At 35.5% G+C, this 21103-nt stretch overlaps 2 protein-coding genes across 7 annotated transcripts in view; one reads left to right on the forward strand and one right to left on the reverse strand.

Moving 5' to 3' along the window:
- STIM2 (stromal interaction molecule 2) overlaps positions 1-21103 on the forward strand; it is a 183314-nt gene that overhangs the window by 104175 nt on the left and 58036 nt on the right. For all 6 annotated transcript variants that reach the window (XM_057727470.1, XM_057727471.1, XM_057727468.1 and 3 more), the window contains exon 3: positions 7405-7519. In XM_057727470.1, the coding sequence (XP_057583453.1) occupies positions 7405-7519 (115 nt within the window). The remainder of the gene's footprint in view (positions 1-7404; positions 7520-21103) is intronic.
- On the reverse strand, positions 10014-11263 carry LOC130848986 (ragulator complex protein LAMTOR3). Its single transcript, XM_057727475.1, has one exon. It carries the CDS (start codon positions 11180-11182, stop codon positions 10808-10810), a length of 375 nt encoding a protein of 124 aa, XP_057583458.1. The 5' UTR covers positions 11183-11263; the 3' UTR covers positions 10014-10807.

Below are 21103 nucleotides of genomic sequence, written 5' to 3' on the forward strand. Positions count from 1 at the left end.
GCCATAGGGAATACTTTGTTTCTTGTCTCTCAGAGATCACTGTTACTTGGTGCCTAATGTTCAAAGTCTTGAAAGCTGGTGTTCCTTATATTTTATCTGGTTTTTCAGTTGTTTGGGGGACGGATAGTAAATCTGGTCTCTATAATTTCATCTTAGCTGGAAATGTAAGTTCTGACTTACTAAATTTTAGCCAATAAAACAAGGAGATTTTTTATTTATTACATCCTGAATGCTTATCACTACTTAAAGTGAAAGTCACATATTTATATTAAATTTGAATGACTCGCCTTATATATTACTGACATTATGCTGATTGGATATAAGCTTAGTTTATGTGGTCTTATGAGTAGTGATCACACACAAATTTATGGATGGTGGAGAGACATTTAAGTAGGTATTTGGGTGTTCAGAGTTCTGAAATCTGAGACCCAATTCTAATGGTAGATTTTGGCAGAGGAAACTAAGGCCAGAACTTGACTTTGGTCCATCTCCAGTTGGCACAGTATCTACCTGTTTTAATTACAGTAAAAGCAGCAAATTTTCAGCATATATTTGTAAAACTGTGCTCTCTTTTTTATCATTATAACCTTGTGAGGTATTTTTTACCTTTTATTTTCCAAATGATAACACAGAAAGTAAGTCATTTTGGCTCTTATTTTGGTGTTCTTTTTAATGACAGTACAGCACTCTTTTTTTGTTTGTTTGTTTGTTGTAAACTCGTGGACAGACTGATAGAATCATGGATAATTTTGTTAGAGATTTTTGCATTATAATCAATAATAATCTTGAAGAATAACCATGATATAGGTCATGCATTGGTTTCTGTAAAACAAATGGCAGGCCGACCTCAGTTTATTATAACATTGTGTTTTACAAGTTTCTTTGTAAATTAGTTGTTCAACTCTGTCCATCTGTCATCTCTCTATTAACAGATCAGTCAGTTGCACTAGTGTCATAAATAATGGTTAAATTCTACAATTAGCTTCAAAAAGGCTATGGTCTAGCTTATATGGTGTTGACGTAATTGTGGAAACAGTTGGACCCTGAGCTGTTCAGAGAACAGACTCGTAAGGAGGTCATCATTGGATTTATTGCAGGTAGACTGGGGATTGACTGGCGGATTTTTGATGCTGGAAGCTCAGGGAGTGGGATTAATGGCTGAAATGATACTATGGCAACACTGCAAGGAGCAACTGTGGTGGGAGGTGGAGCAGAAGTGTGAAGCTGTGCTTTTATTACAATGGAGAAACTGTCTAAATCAGCGTGAAGTTTTCATTAGCATAGAATTAAATGTTTGAATTTAGGATCTGAAGAGAAATTTTTCGGATGTTAAATAATTGACCTTTCTTTTTTTCATTCTTTCATGAAAACATGCTGGTCTGCCTTTGTTCTCTTGTGTTTTTGTCATCATCCAGTGTAGATGATAAGATCAAAGTGGTTAAAACAAGGAATTTCTTAGTGCTAGAAACAGCTGACATTGTTGAGTGTTTACTATATACCAGGCACTGTTCTTTACACTTCATATGAAATAAATTAATTTTCACAACCCTTTGACAGGACTTTTATTATCATTTTGCTGATGAGAAAACAGGAACACGGAGCATAAAGTAACTTACTAAGGTCATATGACAAACAGTAGTTTAGGATATCTGTGTGGTCTTGAGGCTGAGTCTGTGCTCTCAGTCACTGTGTTGTTTGTTTTAACGATTTTGGTATGAGAAGAGAAACATAGGCAGCTCATGCTTAATTATCATGTTATCACTTCTGAGAGGTTGGGAATCAGTGCATTTTTATAGAACATCCAGGTTAGGATGATGGTGAAGAACTTAAATTTTAGAATTCTTTAGAATTTACTTCCACTATTAGGTCTCCTAAATAGCTATACAAAATAGAATAAATTGTTAACCCTCTCATTGCTTTAGCTCTTTCGTTTTTAAAAGTGAGATTACCATTTGTTACCTTTCTTGTTAATCATTCTTTCCCCTGTGAAACATTATACTAAGCTATTGGAATATTATTTTCAAGATGGAAGGCTTTTTTCAAGGAGTGCATCTGCTTTGACTGACTCACATATCAGACCTTGGACACTGTGTTGTTTTGATGACACGTGTCCTTTGGGAAAGTCTCTGCTTACATTGTCAGTGAAAAGACTGTGGTTTTCCTCTCCATCTCTGTGCTATGTATTTTGTTTCAGAATATCTGAAATGGTACTTCAAGAGTGTTGGGGAATCTTTTCTTCATAAATTACTGAATCCCCAGAAATGTGTATTAAACCTACCAATATAGTTGGGGTGAAACTCATTTATTTAGGCTTTAAACTTCAACAGTAATAACACTGATATATAAAAACCAATTATTTTGGTTTGAAATATTTTTATTGTCTAATACTTCTGTGCACTATGAATGCGTTTTTAATTAATTAAGAAATTGGCTGCGTTGGGCCTTTGTTGCTGCGCGCAGGCTTTCTCTAGTGGTGGTGAGCGGGGGGCTACTCTTCATTGCAGTGCACAGGCTTTTCATTGCGGTGGCTTCTCTTGTTGCAGAGCACAGGCTCTAGGTGCGTGGGCTTCAGTAGTTGAGATGCATGGGCTCAGTAGTGGTGGCTCGCAGGCTCCAGAGCACAGGCTCAGTAGCTGTGGCTCACGGGCCTAGCTGCTCCAAGGCATGTGGGATCCTCCTGAATCCGGGATCGAACCCATGTCCCCTGCATTGGCAGGCAAACTCTTAACCACTGCCCCACCAGGGAAGTCCCAAATGCATTTTTGATTTAATCTTTTTTCATAACCGTATGCAATGGGCAATTTTATTTTCCTCACTGTACAGAGGGGAAATATGAGTCTAAAGATAATGTAAGTAGTGGAATCAGATTTTGAGTATAGTCTGTCACTTTCAGAGTCTAAGTGCTTAACTGTGATGGTAAATCACCTCTCCTGGGTTTTGAGGTCTTAAAATTGTGTATTTAAAAAAAAAAAAAGAGGAAAGACAGATTTATCATTGTTGTATCATGGAAATCAAGACAAGAATTGTGTAGCCCAGGCCTGAGGAACTGAGACTGGGAAGTCACTGGGAAGCAAGGCAGTTTGCTTTCTATCTGTGTGCTCACTCCTGTCTTGGGATTTTCTCTCTCTGCATATTGGCTTCTTCCCTTCTCCCCACCACCTGACCCACCTTGACCGCTCATAAAATGGCACCTTCAATGCTAATGTCTTTACCACCTTAAAAATCCAGAACCTTGGCCAAGTGACCAGCGTTTCATGATCTGACTTGTAGTTCCTTGTGAAATAGATTTCTGTCATCCTGGTCAGGCTCTGGATTTTCTTCTGGGTCCAATATCTGTCATTTGATCACAGAGTTGTGGCAGGGGTGATAGGTTGAGGGAGGGGTGACTGGACACATTGAGGGATCTACACTAATGTTGGTAGATAGTTCTCAGGGAAAGAGGTAGAGGCTGAATAGTGCCCCAAAATATGTCTATACTAATATGTATCAGATTTTATTAAGCAGTATCATAAAAATAACTACACACATACAAATATTGATAGAAATGCAATAAACGTAGCATAAAAATTAAACAATGAAAAACAAATACAACAAAAATATGCACAAGTACACAATACAAATACACATATAAAATGTAAAATAATATATATGTTATAGGTATAAGGAACTGAAATGTCTTTCAGAAGGTGACTTCCTATAAGGTTGTGACAGTCAAGAAAAGACTCATGAACTGTTCTAAACTGAAGGAGACTAAAGGGACATGTGTACTAAAAGTAGCACATGGTCCTAGATTGAATCCTTTTGCTACAAAGAATATCACTGGGGCAACTGCACATATGGACTGTGTTCTGTGAATTAGACAGTAGAGACTAGAGAGTATCAGTGTTAATTTCCTAATTTTTATGGTCATACCATCACTATACAGAATGACATCATGTTTATAGGAAAACATGCTGAGTTATTCAGTGGTAATAGGACATGCCTACAGCCTATTCCCAAGTGATTCATTTGGGGGGTGGTGTGGGGAAAGCTTTTTGTTTATTCTGCAACTTTTGAAAATATTTCAAAATAAAAAGTAAAAAAGAAAAAAGAAGCTAACTTCCTGAAACTGGATATGTAATTTCTTTAATGGTACTAGGAAAATTTATATTGAAGAGTCATCTGGGTAAATGTTTTTGAAAAGAAATATTTAATAGTCATTTATTTATTGAGCACTCCTTTATTTGTATTGTCAGTGCAGACTTTCTTTCATTAGGTTTGCATAATTGGGTATGTTTACCAAGGAACTGTACATTATTTGCTGTACATTATTTGAAGACTTACTTCATAGTTTTTAGATTCCATTTTCAGATTTCTTAATTCACAGATTTTAATGAATAAGACGTATTTATCACTTGTTCATGCATTATCAGTTATTGGTGACTCTTTTTTAAATTTCTCTGCTAGCCTCCCCCATTTCTAAAATCTGCAGTTTCCTGTGAAGTTTTAGCAAAGTGTGAACAGTTAGAGTTGTCTGCTCCTTTGTAGAATATTGGGAAAAGGGTTTAATGGAAGGTAATGGTTTGTATTGTATTTGGTTTAAATATTTTCCAACTTAATGTCAACATTAAGTAATTCTAATTATGGTGCTTTATAGTCATATTTTGTAATCAAAATGTTGAAGGTATGTAAGATATAGAATATACTTTTGTTATATGAATATACTTTCGTGTTACTTTGAGGGTCAGGTTTTAAAACAAAAGTATATATTAATTTTTGAATGATAATTCCAGGGAAAACATAATTTAGTATATTTATTCAGTTTTTGCTGAACTTTAAAAAAATTAATTTAATTTTGGTTGTGTTGAGTCTTCATTGCTGTGCATGGGCTTTCTCTAGTTACGGTGAGCAGGGGCTGCTCTTCATTGTGGTGTTCAGGCTTCTCATTGCAGTGGCTTCTCTTGTTGCAAAGCAGTGGCTTCTCTTGTTGCAGAGCACTGGCTCTAGATGTGCAGGCTTCAGTAGTTGCGGTACATGGGCTCAGTAGTTGTGGCTCACAGGCTCAGTAGTTGTGGCACACAGACTTAGCTGCTCCGCAGCATGTGGGATCTTCTCGGCCCAGGGCTTGAACCCAGGTCCCCTGCATTGGCAGTCGGAGTCTTAACCACTGTGCCACCAGGGAAGTCCCCTCACTCAACTTTCTTAGGAGCCAGGTAGTTCTTTTACAGCAAATGTGCTATAGATATTTTTATGAGCTTTTTTTTATTGCCTTTTTTGATATTTTAATTATTTTGTTTTGCTAACCACACATTTTGATAGATATCTATATACTCATTCTAGGCTTTCTAAAGTAATTCAGTAGCTAGAATGCCACACCTAGTTTATATATGGTAAATAGCTTTATTTTCTGATATAAAGCCACAGAACTCTACTTCTGGGTTCTTTGTGTTCATGTGGTAAAAAGAATTTCCTAGCACATTGTTTTTTTTAATGTATCACATAAATGAAACAGTTGCCATTTGTTCCAACTGTCTGGATCATTTCCAAGACAGGCTTCCTCTCTGCTCTGTCAATCATCATGGTTTTCAATCTAGAATTTCTCTCTAACTCTTGGATCTCTTCCAAGATTGGGACAATTTCCCAGCGTCTCAGTGGCAGATTTTTTTCCAGGTATATCTCCAGCATTCTGAAAATGTCAGTCAGGAAGAGGAAGAGGGATGGGCAGAAATAGGGAAATAGAAAATGGGAAATAGAAATGGGAGAGTAGAAGCAATGAGGCAGGTCCCTTTAAAAATAACTTTAAAAAGTGGCATTTGGGGAAAAAAAAGAGTAAGGCACTGTTTAGAAGAGTAGAATATACAAGTGCTCAAGTGGACCTTCTCAGTGCTTTTCAGATTACCTATGGTGAGGGACCAGATTTTTTGTTACCGGTTTGTTATGGATAGGGCCTACATGATAAGTACATTTACCACATGTTTGGGTCAGATTCTTTGAAAACATTGTCTAATTGCTATAAAGGTTTCTAAATTCTGCAATTTTCCATTTCTTTGTACATTGTCCACTGGTGTCAGTTTGCTGATATGACACTAGTCTGCTGACCACATGCTGAGCAGGGGTTTTTTTTCCTAAAACTTTGTTTCTTTGTTTTGTATCGAAGGTTATTTAGCTCACAAAAGTGAGATGATTTTCTCTATATTATACAACTACTAAATTTTTCTTTTTTAGTTTCAGTAGAGAACAACTCTACTCAAAAGCAAAATCGGATCTTTTGTCTGAGGTTGATGTTCATTGTCAGTATATAAAAATCAGAAAAATACGCCTGCAGGGTTTGGACCTCTAAGAGGTTTCTGCTTTCTGCATTATGGATATCTGAAATAATCTTTTGTATAATCTTGTAATTTTGGAATCAGAAAAAAATCAATAAAGATACCAAGTAAAACAATACCAAAACAAGAAAGATCAGAAATGTTGAAGTAGAAAAAGCATAATAATTTATAAAAACTATTAGTTTTATACAGTTAGAGTATTGGGTTGATATGGGGAAAGTGTCAAGAGATAAGGCCTAAAAGATTGTGAGGGACAAGATTGGGAAATGGTATGTAATTCATAAAAAGTTTGCTCTTTATCTGGTGGACAGCGAAGAGCAATTGGAGAATTTTGTATAATAAAGCAATACAGAGTAGGTTGGTTTTTAGCAAAGAAAATTTTAGTGTTTTCTCTCTGTATATACTTTAAAGTAAGATTAATAGAGGATCTGCTTCAGTTTTGTAAAATACTTTAGTTCTAAACACTGTAATTGAATGTTTTTCAACTATAAGTAATAACTTAAAAGGTAGAAGAACAGAAATACAATGCAGTAATTGAGGTTAGTATTTAGTGTGTTCTGAAATACCCCTGTCACTGAGTATTTGGTAAAAATGTGTAATATTGAGGCAGTACGTTATGCTGTTAAGTATAACCACACTGCTTGGGTTGGAAGCTCAGCTCTGATGTTTGTTATTTTTTCAACCTTGGGCAAATTTCTTAACCTCTGTGGGCTGTGTTTTTCTCATCTGTATAATGGTGATACATAATACTTTCCTTATAGAACTGTCATGAAGTTAAATGACTCTGTGTGTGTGTGTGTGTGTGTGTGTGTGTGTGTGTGTAGATATGACATATTTAGTATAATGTGCAGTAGTACCTGAAAAATAATGAGCATTAAATAAGTACTTTTACTGCTGCTGTTGTTGTTATGATTAGAAGACATCTCATTAAATAACTTTTATACAACATTAAGAATAATGTGAGTATAAAATACCAAAAATGTACCAGTTATGATTAGAAAATTACCAGCTGCTGTATTTCAAATTTTACTTTTTTCTGTTTATAGAGAATAAAATAGTGAATGTAAGCACACTTAACTTAGTGTTTTCTCTTTTATAGTTTATCAGAGAAGATATGAAATATAAAGATGCTACTAATAAACATACCCATCTACACAGAGAAGATAAGCATATAACTGTTGAGGATTTATGGAAACGATGGAAAACATCAGAAGGTAAGACTGTTTTAGTGATCTGAATCCCTCAGCTGCTTTTCTGAGCTCACTAATTGCCTGTGATTTATACACAAATCAAAATAACATTTCTGTGAGGATATTTATATTTTAGTAAATAGTTCCATTTTTTATTTTGAAATATGATTTTAATTTTTCTTAGGATTTTTTAGCAGTCAGTTTTCAGATAATGTGATACCTTTTACTAGAATAAATAAGGTAATATATGTCAGAGCTTAAAGTTGTAGAGTGTTGTTTCATTTGTTAAATGGCATTATTATAGAAGGTTTGCCAAATAAACGTGTGGATCCCAAAGTTTTCTTTTTAATTATGGGCAACAGTTCCTAAAGTCTTTAGAGTCACAGAACTTTTAAGCTTTTCCTTAAGTGAACTCTTTATGAAGTCTGATGATGATAAAGACTGCATGATAAAGTTGTGTTATTTATATTTTATTCCTTTTTCTGCCCTTAAGTCCTCAAGCTGTCTTATGGATAGTAATTTTTTAGGGAAGGAAAAGTGTATGACCTAAAACCTCAGCTTGATCTTTAATAGTAGAAAGCTACTTAAAAAAAAAAAAGTCTGTTAAGCTTTTTTTCCTTTTTTTTCTGTGTTTTAGTAACTGAGTCAAACAAAATGTCTTTTTTTCTAATGTTTCCAATCTTTTATCAAAGTCAAGCAATTATATTATAGTATATATTTTCCTCTGCAAGTTTGAATAGTGAAATGAAATTAAAAATAATCTAGTGCAGATTACCAAATTGGAGTATGAAGAAACAATAAAGTTTTCTAGACTGTCAGTATTACATTTGGAAATGGGAGAATACAGGAAACTATTCCATCAATGCTCAGTATTTTTATTAATATAGAGGAAGGTTTGCTTAGTGGGGGGGCGATAATTTGGGAGATTGGGATTGACATATACTCACTACTATATATAAAATAGATTACTAATAAGGACCTACTGTATAGCACAGAGAACTCTACTCAGTATGCTGTAATGACCTATATGGGAAAAGGGTTTAAAAAAGAGTGGATATATGTATATGCATAACTGATTCACTTTGCTATACACCTGAAACTAACACAACATTGTAAATCAACTATACTCCAATAAAAAAAATAAAAAAAAAGATCAGCTTACATTTTTGTTTTCACTTTTTAAAAGAGACATCTGATGAAATATTCTGGGAAGAAAAAAAAAAGAAGGAAAAAATACTACTGACTTTAATGAAAGATACATAGACTTAAAACAAATCTCTCCATTTCCCCTCCCCATATTATTTTAAAGTATATGAACTTGGGTAGGAATAGGAATAAATGAGTATAAATTTCATGGGGGCAAGTGCTAGAATGGTGAAAAACTCGGTAAGACTTAATATATTTATATGAGACATCTCAGCAATATGTAGATATTGGTAAAGGACTTGGAGATCCATTATGGAGTCTATTGCTACTAATATATTTTAGATTTGGAGTTTGTGGTAAGTTGAAGGGAGCCCACTTAACTATATGTTTGAATGAAGGGAAAAAGATTTGACCACTTCTCACCACCTGTTGTGCTACCACCCTGGTTCAGCCCCCATCTCTTTCTTGGGTAATTGTGGCAGCTGCCCAAGATTCTCCTTGTGTATACTTCTGTTCTTCTATAGTCTCTTCTTCACTTAGCAGAGTAATCTATTTAAATCAGATTTGCTCAATACCTTGTAATGGCTCAGAGTAAAAGCTAAAATCTTTACGAAAACCTGTAAGGCTCTCCATGATCTGCCCTCTGCTCTACCCTCTTCTCTTCCGTTTTCTGTCTGTTCCCTTTCTCTCACTCACTGTGCTCTGTCCCAGATGAAATCCTTGCTGCAGGAATGCAGATGTCCTTGTAGGTAACTAACTTGTTACCTCTTTTAATCAGGCTTTTCTCTCCTTGAGGCCTACCCTGACCACTCTATTTAAAATTGCAAATTGCAAACCACCCCTTTGTCTTTTGTTACCCTTGTTGATCCCTCTTACTGAGTTTCACACTTTCTTTTCCCCATATCATGAATCAGCTTCTAAGATATAATTGGCTTATTTGTTATGTTTGTCTCCCTTCTCTCCCCTGCCTCTGAAAATGTTAGCCTCAGAAAGCAGGGAGGTCTTTGTCTATTTTGTTTATTACTGTGTCCCAAATTCGAGGGGATTCTGTCCTTAAACCTTATTTTGATTTCCCACCCTAGTGAGTTTTGTGGGATCTTGTGGGATCTTTTGTGATCTATGGGAATGCTTGTTTAGTTTTATATTAAAGTTTTTTCAAGTTGAATAGCCTCTTAAATCTCTTTTTTTCTAGGCTTTTACCTTAACTTCTACCCCCTAAGATTTTACCATTATGGTGGTGAGATTTCCCCCTAGGTCTTCAGAGAGTTGGTTTAAGTTATCTGCTCTATGCTTCCTTTTTTCTAAACCCCAGTCTCTCATGTAACCTTCCTAGGGGATTAGGGCTTGGGAGGAAGTGTCTTAGGGCTCCTTCTTTTTTTTTTTTTTTTAAATACTATTTTATTTATACTCATGTATGAAAAAAAGGGCTATACTACCATGTTTACATACATACCAATACTGGAAAAAGAATTCAATAATGAATCACATCCGAATTTTATAAAGAATACACAAACATTAAAAAACACTGATTCGTTATAGAAAGTAGAGTGGAAGAAAAAACCATTAGCTATCATTTTCATCTCCATTAAAGAGCAGCACCCTCTGAGAAGAATCAAATCAGTTAGTGATACTCACCTATACCGCAAAATAACATTTTACAAAGGAAAGTTAGTGATTGTACTGATTTTATTACTTTTACTAAGCCATTTTACCTTCTTCACACTCAACACAAAGAAAATAATATGAAGAAAAATATGTCCTCATTATTCACAATAAAAAGAGTCTGCTTCATTCTGCAGGCCTGGCATACTGTACAGTAGGGAACACTCCACGGCTCAAGTGGATCAAAGTATCATATTGATTCTGAGCCACCGAACAGAATCTCACGCGTATTTGGTGACTGGACTAACTCCATAGGAGCTGTGATAGACTGAACCATTTCTGTGGTATCCCGACCTCATTAAATAAGAAAAAGCCATACACGAGAAAAGATAACAATCAATCTGTCCATAAATTCTATCTACTGGCTTTTTCTCTAGCGGAAGGTGGAAAAAGAGGCCCTTTCTTGAGTACATGGATACAAGTGTTGTGGGTGTCCAAAGATTGCTGGATTGATACGGTGTCTGATATAATGAAGATAAGGTATACACTGAAACCACTGCCAGATTAAGAAACTTCCACAACTTGTCTCAATTCTTCAAATAATGGAGCAAGTTCCTTTTCTAGGCTGACAATTAGTCCTGTATTAGCATTGCTGCTGGCTATGAAACTCACCACCAAAGGTAAACGATTGAATTGAACCACCTGATAGGTGTTATAGTAACAGATGATACTTTTATTTTTTGAAAGTCCAAGTTTGCTCCCTTGGTCTGTTGCAAGGGCAAAAGTAGACAAGAAGCCAGGTCTCAAAGCATGCTCTGGAGCATTGTCATTGGCCACTTTAATGACAGGCACGCCATCTCTATCTGACACAACAATAGCATGGAGTCCCTCAACACTTGGCAATTTTTTATACAGGAATCGTTTTAGGTCATCCGCCATGATGAACCCCTTTCTCCCGCAGGATCAACTCCACGCCTGAGTTTCTGGGCTGCTTGGTTCTCTAAGCTGTTACTTCCAGGGCTCCTTCTAAAACAACTGCATGGAAGGGAAAAGAGAGGAGTGGAGTGAAAAAAAACCTCTACTAGAAACTTTATGGTGACCTAATTGATTCTCTCAGTGTTATTTCTCTCAATTGATTTTACCATGTCAGACTCTTTTTATTTATTAAAGCGTTCATGTAAAAAGGCAGAACGTTGTTGCTAGACCAGTGGTTTTTAAATCATAGCCTGACAAGCCCCAGGTTTCCTGGAGTAATTCAGGGATAGGGTATGCAAAATGTGTAGAGTTCTGCTTTTATCTGGTATATTTTGTTTCTGTTTAAGATTTCTCTTGGGAAACAAAAAGTAATTCTTCCGAAAAGGTTTGAAAATTGTTGATAAAGAGATTAGAATGCAATAATGTGTAATTTAAGGTTGTTTAGTTGAATATGAATATAGGTACGTACGCGCATGTACACACACACACACACACACACTTTGCCCATCATTGTTGTGTCTTCAGTGCCTAGAGCAGTGCCTTATTTACTTTGATTTTCAGTAAAGATTTGTCAAATGAGTTGAATGAATGATTGTATGATGCCTGATGAGCATTGGATACTCAGTAATTTTCATACTTTGAGTACAGACATTTCTGCTGTAGTGAAATATATGCATTCCTGGAAAACTTACACTTTGCAAAATTATGAACTTAAAAATTAGAATTTGTGGGAAAAACTGGGGTTGGAGCAGACTGCTCAAAACCTATGCAACTTTGTAATCAGAGCACTAACAATACTAATAAAAGTACAGGTAAAAAAGGCGTGGTAAGTTCCTAATCGGTAAATACTATAGTAGATATAAGACTTTACCTTAAACAATTAAAGATAACTTAATAAAAAAGAGGTTTTAGGTAGAGTTGAAGTTGCTAAATTATGAAGACAAGGGCAGAGCTCACAAAGATGAGAACTGAGCAACAAGCGTTTCTAAAAGCCTGTGGCCAGATTGAGCTGAAAGGAAGAAGGGATGGTGAGCAGACATCATGTTCACGGCCTTGCTCTTTTGGTCTTCTTCATACTTTGTATCCATTTGTTATTACTTGGTGGTGTAAAATGATAACATGTGAGGAAAAGTCATGTGTGAAATGATACGATTTTTATATTATATTAACATGGTCCCTTTTTACCAGTTACAGGTAAGCTAAGCTCATTCATGTTACAGTAGCATTGTAGCATAAGAGGTTGTTCTATTATATGCTAAGCAGGCATTGGATCCTGGGTATTAAGGATGAGTTAAATGCATCTCTGTGCTATAAGGAGTAAGTAGCTGAGTGAGAAAAACAAAGTAAGCAAATAATTATAACGTGTGGTGAAATGCATAATAATAGAAGTAAGTATAAGATATGAGGTAGCTCACTGGAAGGACTAATGAACTCTCTGATAGGATTATACACAGAAGGTGTTTGCGATAGGCTGTGAGGGTTGAGCCAGGAGTTCTGGAAGGGGTTAACGAGGTAGACCATAAATGGTGGCCCCCGTCACAGCGCCTCCTTTAGTTACCTGAGAATTTGCTAGAAGTGGAAGTGGAGGTAGCGTGCTGAAGGAGGTGTGTGGGCTTTCAGGTGGTACAAATTTAAATGCCGGCCGTTCTGTTTACGAACATTAAGAAATTTGACACATTTAAACATTTCACTTGTAAAATGCAATTCTTGTTTGATATAAATGAATAATGCAGTAAAAGTGCCTGGCATTAATTCCTGGCAACACCTGATAGGCACTTAGTAAGTGTTGACTGACTTACCTTTGTTCAGCTCTATTTAAAGTTTTGTAAGGTTTATGATTCAGTCTTATAATATTCATCAGTAAAATGAACAGATATATTAGGCTGAGTACTCACCATTGTAGTGTACAATTCTCTGGTTGGTGAAATGTACCTAAGATCTTTATGGAATGTTGTCAGTGGGGGAAAAAGTAAAATTGTGTTCCTCAGAAATTGATACTGATCTCACACAGAACAATTTCAGCGTGACCTGAATGTGCTTTGTGTGTATGGAGAATGCTTGGTTAGTTTGCACATGGCACAGTCCAATACAAGTGAAAGCCATTTAACAAACTAGTATTAGATTTCAGACAGATTTTGATAAACTGGACCAGTTATTAAAATTAATGAATGCAGCAGTTACGTAATAGCCAGATACCTAATGAAGGAAAATATAGATAGAAAATTATTGGTTATGTATAAGATCTAGGGACCACAGTAGATAAAAAAACTGATTAAGTAATGTACTGTTTTTAAAAATGATAGCTCATTGGGTTAAATAGTTATTTTAACATGTGACAACCATGAGGTAATCTTTCCATCCTGCTCAGCATGGGTCTTATCTTACCTAAGGTCATTGTGTAATTTTGGGCTTTACAAATTGGATAGACATTTGGAAAATTTGCTGAAGGTTTATTATTATTGTTGTTGTTTTTTGATTAGAAATTTAATCTGAGAGAGTGAAAGACATCAGCCTTTAATAATGGGTGTTTTAAAGTGTATATAAAGCCTAGCTAGAGAGAAATGACCAAGAGTATTTTCTTTCTGTTTAGTAAGCAAAAATGTAAATGTTACATAAAGGAAATAAAAAGAATTCTTGACTATGGGTGTTAAATTTCTAAAAGTAAGGAGGATTTTAACTATTTCCTTTCTGTGGAACCTTGATATTCATAAGGATTTTCTTCTGGGTATAAAGGTATAAGTGGATCTCTGAATGTTGATAAAATCTACCAGCTTTTTCATGGGTATGTTATTGGTTACAGTGAGACTGGAATGAAAAAAAAAAAATCTAAAAGGATCAGCGCATATTGTTTGACATTATCTGCAGAGTAACTCAAAATGTAGACCTTATAGATAATAAGGTAGCCATTATCTTTGTGGTATCCATCAAAACAATATTGTATAATTAGTATGCATAGCAGTCACTGTGGTGACTTATACTCACTTATACAAGTAAGTATAAGATAAGGTCTTTTTCTTCTAGGGGTTTACAATATTATTAAATGTGCACAGGAGAAATGTTAACAATACAGGAAGCTTTGATTAGGTACTAGGTAAGTGGTTCTATTATGGGAGTGTAAGAGAATGGATAGATTTATTATGGGGAAGTTTTCATTAGGGAGATGACTCTTCAGCAAGATTTTGAGAGAGAAAATTATCTTAGAAGTGGTAAAGAGAGGGATATACATACAGGTTAGCACATTAAAATGAGCAAATGAATAGGTGTAATTCCAGACTTCAGTCCTAAACCCTTCAAATAAGCACAATTTACAAGTCAGAAATGTAATTTTTTAGGGTACGAGATAAGAATATATCTCTGTTGTAATATTTGTCTTTTGCTGTTAACATGTAGTGCTTAACCTTTTTGTGTCTTGGTTTTGTCATCTGTTAGTTAGGGGTAAAGGTTGTCTGCTACATCAAAGTGTTGAGGATGAAATGAGTTTGTACATGTAAAGTGCTTAGAATAGTGCCTACCACATAGCAGGTGCGCAGTGACCATCCATTGTTACTACTCTTTCTGTAAGACAAGTGGCACATGGGGCGGGAGGGGGGAGGGGAGGGGGTTGGAGACTCATATTTCTGAGTTGGGGAATAGTAGAAAATAGGGTTAGTAAGATAGGGAGACCAGACTAGTGAGCCTTGTTGTTTAAGTCTGATAAACTGCTTTAAGTGTGACAAGTAAGATTCCACTGATACACCGATGCTTACCAAATGATAGTGATTGCCTGGAGGACTATATTAAGGATGCTTGATCTGTGCCTGGTCTCAATAGCAAAGAAGGATATTATTATAGAAATTATTGGCTGGCAATATTTACCATGTATGTGGGAGGTGGTGTAGTGTAATTTAACATTTTTATCATCATTGCACTAAATATTAGGAGCTATTGCAGCTTCTTGTTTTAGAAAGTCATGTAATATAGAAGAGTTATAGGGTGATGAATTCACTATAGGCAGGAAAATCGGCTTTGAGTTTCATGTGGATGTGAGTGGGAAGAATGAAAATATACAGGTACTGAAGATACACAGATGGAGAATATGTTTTCTGTCCTCCATCTGCCTATAGTCTATTATTGGAGAAAGTTCTGTTGACAAGTAATTAAAGGATGTGATACTACTTGTAATCAAGATGGATAGTAGGCGCTGTGGGTTAATAGAAAAAGAAGTGTGTTAGTCTGCCTGCAGAAGTCAGGTAAGGCCAGAGGAGTTAGTTGCACATAAAGGGACATTTACTTTTCTCACCCTTCACTGGGAGGCACTCTACTGGATTAATAGCTTTCAGGAGATTTGTAATTAATATAGCACATTTTAAAAACACAAGACACTTAATATGCTTCAAATACTTAGGCTGTTTTATTAGTCCAGATGTTTAAAACTTTTCAATTTCTATAAATACTTTTAGCTCCAGGAGAAGTGCTTGTTAGCCATCTATAGAGGTACTGGGTTTTCACCGCCCACAGAAAGTGGTTTATACAAGGGAAGGCCTGTTCTTGAGGTAGAGTCTAGTTTCAGAATGACAGATGTCATTATTTGCACCACTAACAAAAGTTTTTTGTTGTCAGAGTTTCTTTTGTGCAGAGAATAGGTGACAAACATGTTCATTTATTCTGTTAACCAACATTTGTGTGTTAACATGGGTTTTTTCTGTGAGTGGCATAACTATTACTTGATCAGTTGGTAGATTACTTGATCATTTTGCAAACACTGTATTATATTAATAAGGGTTGATTTTTGCACTTTGTATAAAGTGTGTTTTTATTCTTTTATAATCAGATAGCTTTCTTTGTATTATATAATTATCCAAATGAGTTCAGAGCACTCACAATAAATTGCTAATTTTTCTTAATCTTATGTTAGTGTTTTGGTCTCTCTGTGCCCTTAATTTCAGATCTCTTCATCAGAGCTAACTGTTCTGGTTTTTATTAGTTTAGTTGTCTTCTTTTCTCTTTCTCTTCCTCTTTTATTGTTGGCACTCTTCCTCTTTTACTTCAGGATACTTGACTTTTGGAGACTTAGGGTCATTGAATGTACTGATTTGCTAGGATTAATTATGCCTTTTTAATGTATAGAAGATGTTTGACTTTGAGATAGCTCTGTCTTCCTTTACAGTTCTTCCTTGGTTTTGTTCTGAAATAGAGACAACCTCTCAGAATAGGATGCAGAGACCAACTGCCTATTACATTTCTCTATACTTTGGGCTCTAGAGAACTTGACAGTTTCTATTCTTTGTGAAGACATGAATGTTACTTTCTCAAATAACAGAACTTTTATATATTCATCATATGATGATGCTTTTCTTATTATTTAAGGAAGTACAATTCTAAAATTGTTTGTGAATTTGCCGCATGGTTTTCTATATACCTGAATTATTCTACATTTCTCCTCTGCTATGTTTACAGACTCAAGGGATACCTCAAGTTTGGAGTACAGTAACAGAACCTTCTGCAGAAGGTAAAAATGAGGGCTGTCCACTTTTCACTGTGATGGACTATCTAGAAAACAGTAGGCTCTCCTGAACATCTTAACTGTTCTTTTGTTCCTTACCCCATCAGTTGGGAACCAGTTCCAAATGGATGTGTGTTAAATTTTGCTTTACTAATCTTTGGTTTGGCAAGGGGGTGGGTAGGAGGGGCTCTGATTCAAGTTCTGGTTGTTAAAATATTTGTTATTGTGGGAGGTTCATTGTATCAAATTCTCTTTTAGGTGGAACAAATATTTTGTTCCTGCTCTTTTGGATAAAAAACTTGTTTGTTGGTAACACTATTTTCCCACTCAAAGATGGTCAGTTTTACAAAAATCTTTTCTCAAACAAATTTTATGCTTACTTGGGTCTTTTTCAGTTCCACTGAATATTACTTAGCATTTTAGAAGCAACTGAAATAGAAATAATGCAAATTACAAACACAATGAAAGTAAAGATTTCAAAGATACTAGATAACCATTTCAGTTTTAATATGACCTTTTTTTTTAAAAAAAAAATTATTTATTTATTGGCTGCATTGGGTCTTTGTTGCTACACATGGGCTTTCTCCAGTTATGGCAAGCGGGAGCTATTCTTTGTTGTGGTGTGCGGGCTTCTCATTGCGGTGGCTTCTTTTTTGTTGTGGAGCATGGGCTCTAGACGTGTGGGCTTCAATAGTTGTAGCACGTGGGCTGAGTAGTTATGGCTCGCAGGCCCTAGAGTGCAGGCTCAGTAGTTGTGGAGCACGGGCTTAGTTGCTCCATGGCATGTGTGATCTTCCCGTACCAGGGCTCAAAATCATGTCCCCTGCATTGGCAGGTGGATTCTTAACCACTGTGCCATCAGGGAAGTCCTTAATATGACTTATCTCTAAAAATTATAAACATTTCTATAATTCTGAACATATATATACATTTATATGTTATGTTACATATATAAATATGTCTCAGAGGGAATGTATCATTAAAAAATAGGATACATCACATAGCATTTATATTATGTCTGACACTTAAAAATCTTTTCACTCTATGGATGGTTACTACGTACAGATAGGGTACTAAGGACAAATAATGTTTGTTGTCTAACTTTCTCATTTGGTTAAGGTGCTCTTCAGCAGTAAGCATTCCTCTAACATTTGGCCAGTCTCCTGTTTCTCTTTCTCTTTTCATCAGTGTGAGTTCTTCCAAAGTGTTGAAAATTGTGGATCGTTTAGATACTTTTGATCCAAAGTGTTTAAAATTAGCTGCTAAAAACTTAAGGTATTAGTTTAAAACTGAGTCTAGATCAGTCTAACAAAATGAAACAGCAACTGTCAGTTGCATTGAAGGAAATTGTTTTTATTTCCATCATCAATTTTCTTTCCTTACCATGTAATCAGCTAAAAGAAAAGGTGTAAAACAGGTGCTTATCACTAGGAGCTTATGGCTGCTTAAGGGCTATGTTCCAAAACAGAAATAATGATACAGAGTTGTGATTACTCATATAAAGGTTATCATACTTAGAGTCATATGAATTAAGAGTTTACTAAGAGAAGGAAAAGGAAAGAGAACAGCCCCTTGGCAATACTGCTAATAAGAAGAAAGCAAAGGATTAGCTAATAAAATAAATGATGGCTATCAGAGACATGGGAGATGATCAGGAAGGTGCACTTTCTTGAAAGTCTGTAGAGGAGAGTTTTCAGGAAGTGATGGATGGTTGTGTATTTGAGGGTATAGTCTACCATATTGCAGAGTATCTGCTGAGAGCCCTCATGAAGCATCTTTTTTTAGTTCTCTGTAATAAGAGTAGTTGTATTCCTGAGGGGATTATTTGTGCTTATCTTGTGAATCCTGTGACTGATTTTGTTTCCTTCTTTGTCTACTTTTTATACTTGTTATTAAGGATCTCATGTGTATTTTGTGCATGCTTTTAGTTTCATTTTATTTCTCTGGTCCATTGACATCCTTCAATGTTTTATACTCTTTACATTATATGAATCTTTGTAAGTCATTTTTCTCCCCTCTCTCTCTCTCTCACTGGGGGATAGAGAGAGGAGAGATGAAAAGTAGCCAGTAGTGCTAAATAGAGAAATATGATGTATTGGAAAAAAGCCATTAGATATGACAAGAAGAAAGTCATTAACCTACAAGATACCAATTTAAACATTGGTATGGGGAATCAGCTCACATATACACACGGAGTAAATCTTAAAAAAATTTAAGTGGAAGCAGTACAAGTGTCCATCAACAGATAAATAGGTAAACAAAATGTGGTATACAATGCCATATTATTCAGCCTTAAAAAGTGAGGAAATTCTGACATACATTACAACATGGATGAACCTTGAAGACAGTATTCTAAGTGAAATGTTAGTCACAAAAAGGCAAATACAGTATGATTCTGCTTATATGAGATACCTAGAGTAGTCAAAATCATAGAGACAAAAGGAGAATAGTGGTTGCCGGTGGCATGGAGGAGGGGAATGGGGAGTTAATAGGTACAGAGTTTCAATTTTGCAAGGTAAAGAGAGTTCTGGTGTTAAATGGTTGCGATGGTTGCACAACGGTATGACTACTTAATAGCATTGAACTATTCACTTAAAAGTGGTTAAGATGGTAAATTTTATGTTATGTGTATTTTACCACAATAAAAAATGATTTATGCTGTCTACAAGAAACCCACTTCAGACCAAGGGACACAGATAAACTGAAAGTAAAGGGATGGAAAAAGATATTCCATGCAAACGGAAGTCAAAAGAAAGCTGGAGTAGCAATACTCATATCAGACACATTAGACTTTAAAGTAAAGATTACTACAAGAGACAAGGAAGGACACTACATAATGATCAAGGGATCCATCCAAGAAGAACATATCACAATTGTAAATATCTGTGCACCCAACATAGGAGCACCTCAATACATAAGGCAAATGCTAACAGCCATAAAAGGGGACATCGACAGTAACACAATAATAGTAGGAGACTTGAACACCCCACTTACATCAATGGACACATCATCCAGACAGAAAATAAAAAAGGACACACAAGCTTTAAATGACACATTGGACCATCTCGACTTAATTGATATTTATAGGACTTTCCATCCAAAAACGACAGAATACACTTTCTTCTCAAGTGCACATGGAACATTTTCCAGGATAGATCACATCTTGGGTCACAAACCAAGCCTTGGTAAATTCAAGAAAACTGAAATCATATCAAGCATCTTCTCAGACCACAACACCATGAGACTAGATATCAATTACTGGAAAATATCTATAAAAAATACAAACACATGGAGGCTAAACAATACGCTATTAAACAACCAAGAAATCACTAAAGAAATCAAAGAGGAAATCAAAAAATACCTAGGAACAAATGACAATGAAAACACAACTACCCAAAACCTATGGGACAGAACAAAAGCAGTTCTAAGAGGGAAGTTTATAGCAATACAATCCTACCTCAAGAAACAAGAAAAATATCAAATAAACAATCTAACCTTACACCTAAAACAATTAGAGAAAGAAGAACAAAGAAACCCCAAAGTGAGCAGAAGGAAAGAAATCATAAAGATCAGATCAGAAATAAATGAAAAAGAAATGAAGCAAACAACAGCAAAGATCAGTGAAACTAAAAGCTGGTTCTTTGAGAAGATAAACAAAATTGATAAGCCATTAGCCAGACTCATCAGGAAACAAAGGGCAAAGATGCAAATCAACAGAATTAGAAATGAAAAAGGAGAAATAACTACTGACACCACAGAAATACAAAAAATCATGAGACTGCTACAAGCAACTATATGTCAATAAATTGGATAACCTGGAAGAAATGGATAAATTCTTAGAAAAGTACAATCTTCCAAGACTGAACCAGGAAGAAATAGAAACTATGAACAGACCAATCACAAGTACGAAAATTGAGGCAGTGATTAAAAATCTCCCAACAAACAAAAGCCCAGGGCCAGATGGATTCACAGGCAAATTCTATCAAACATTTAGAGAAGAGCTAACACCTATCCTTCTCAAACTCTTCCAAAATATAGCAGAAGGAGGAACACTCCCAAACTCATTCTACGAGGCCACCATCACCCTGATACCAAAACCAGGCAAAGATGTCACAAGAAAGGAAAATTACAGGCCAATATCACTGATGAATATAGATGCAAAAATCCTCAACAAAATACTACCTAACAGAATCCAACAGCACGTTAAAAAGTTCATACACCATGATCAAGTGAGGTTTATCCCTGAAATGCAAGGATTCTTCAGTATACGCAAATCAATCAGTGTGATACATCATATTAACAAATCGAAGGATAAAAACCATATGATCATCTCAATAGATGCAGAAAAAGCTTTTGATAAAATTCAACATCCATTTATGATAAAAACTCTCCAGAAAATGGGC

Source organism: Hippopotamus amphibius, chromosome 3, assembly GCF_030028045.1.
Source record: "Hippopotamus amphibius kiboko isolate mHipAmp2 chromosome 3, mHipAmp2.hap2, whole genome shotgun sequence".
NCBI classification, from domain to species: Eukaryota; Metazoa; Chordata; class Mammalia; order Artiodactyla; family Hippopotamidae; genus Hippopotamus; species Hippopotamus amphibius.

What these genes read in the sequence shown, in the direction of transcription:
- LOC130848986 (XM_057727475.1), bottom strand. Translation starts at nt 11,182, where the DNA reads ATGGCGGATGACCTAAAACGATTCCTGTATAAAAAATTGCCAAGTGTT.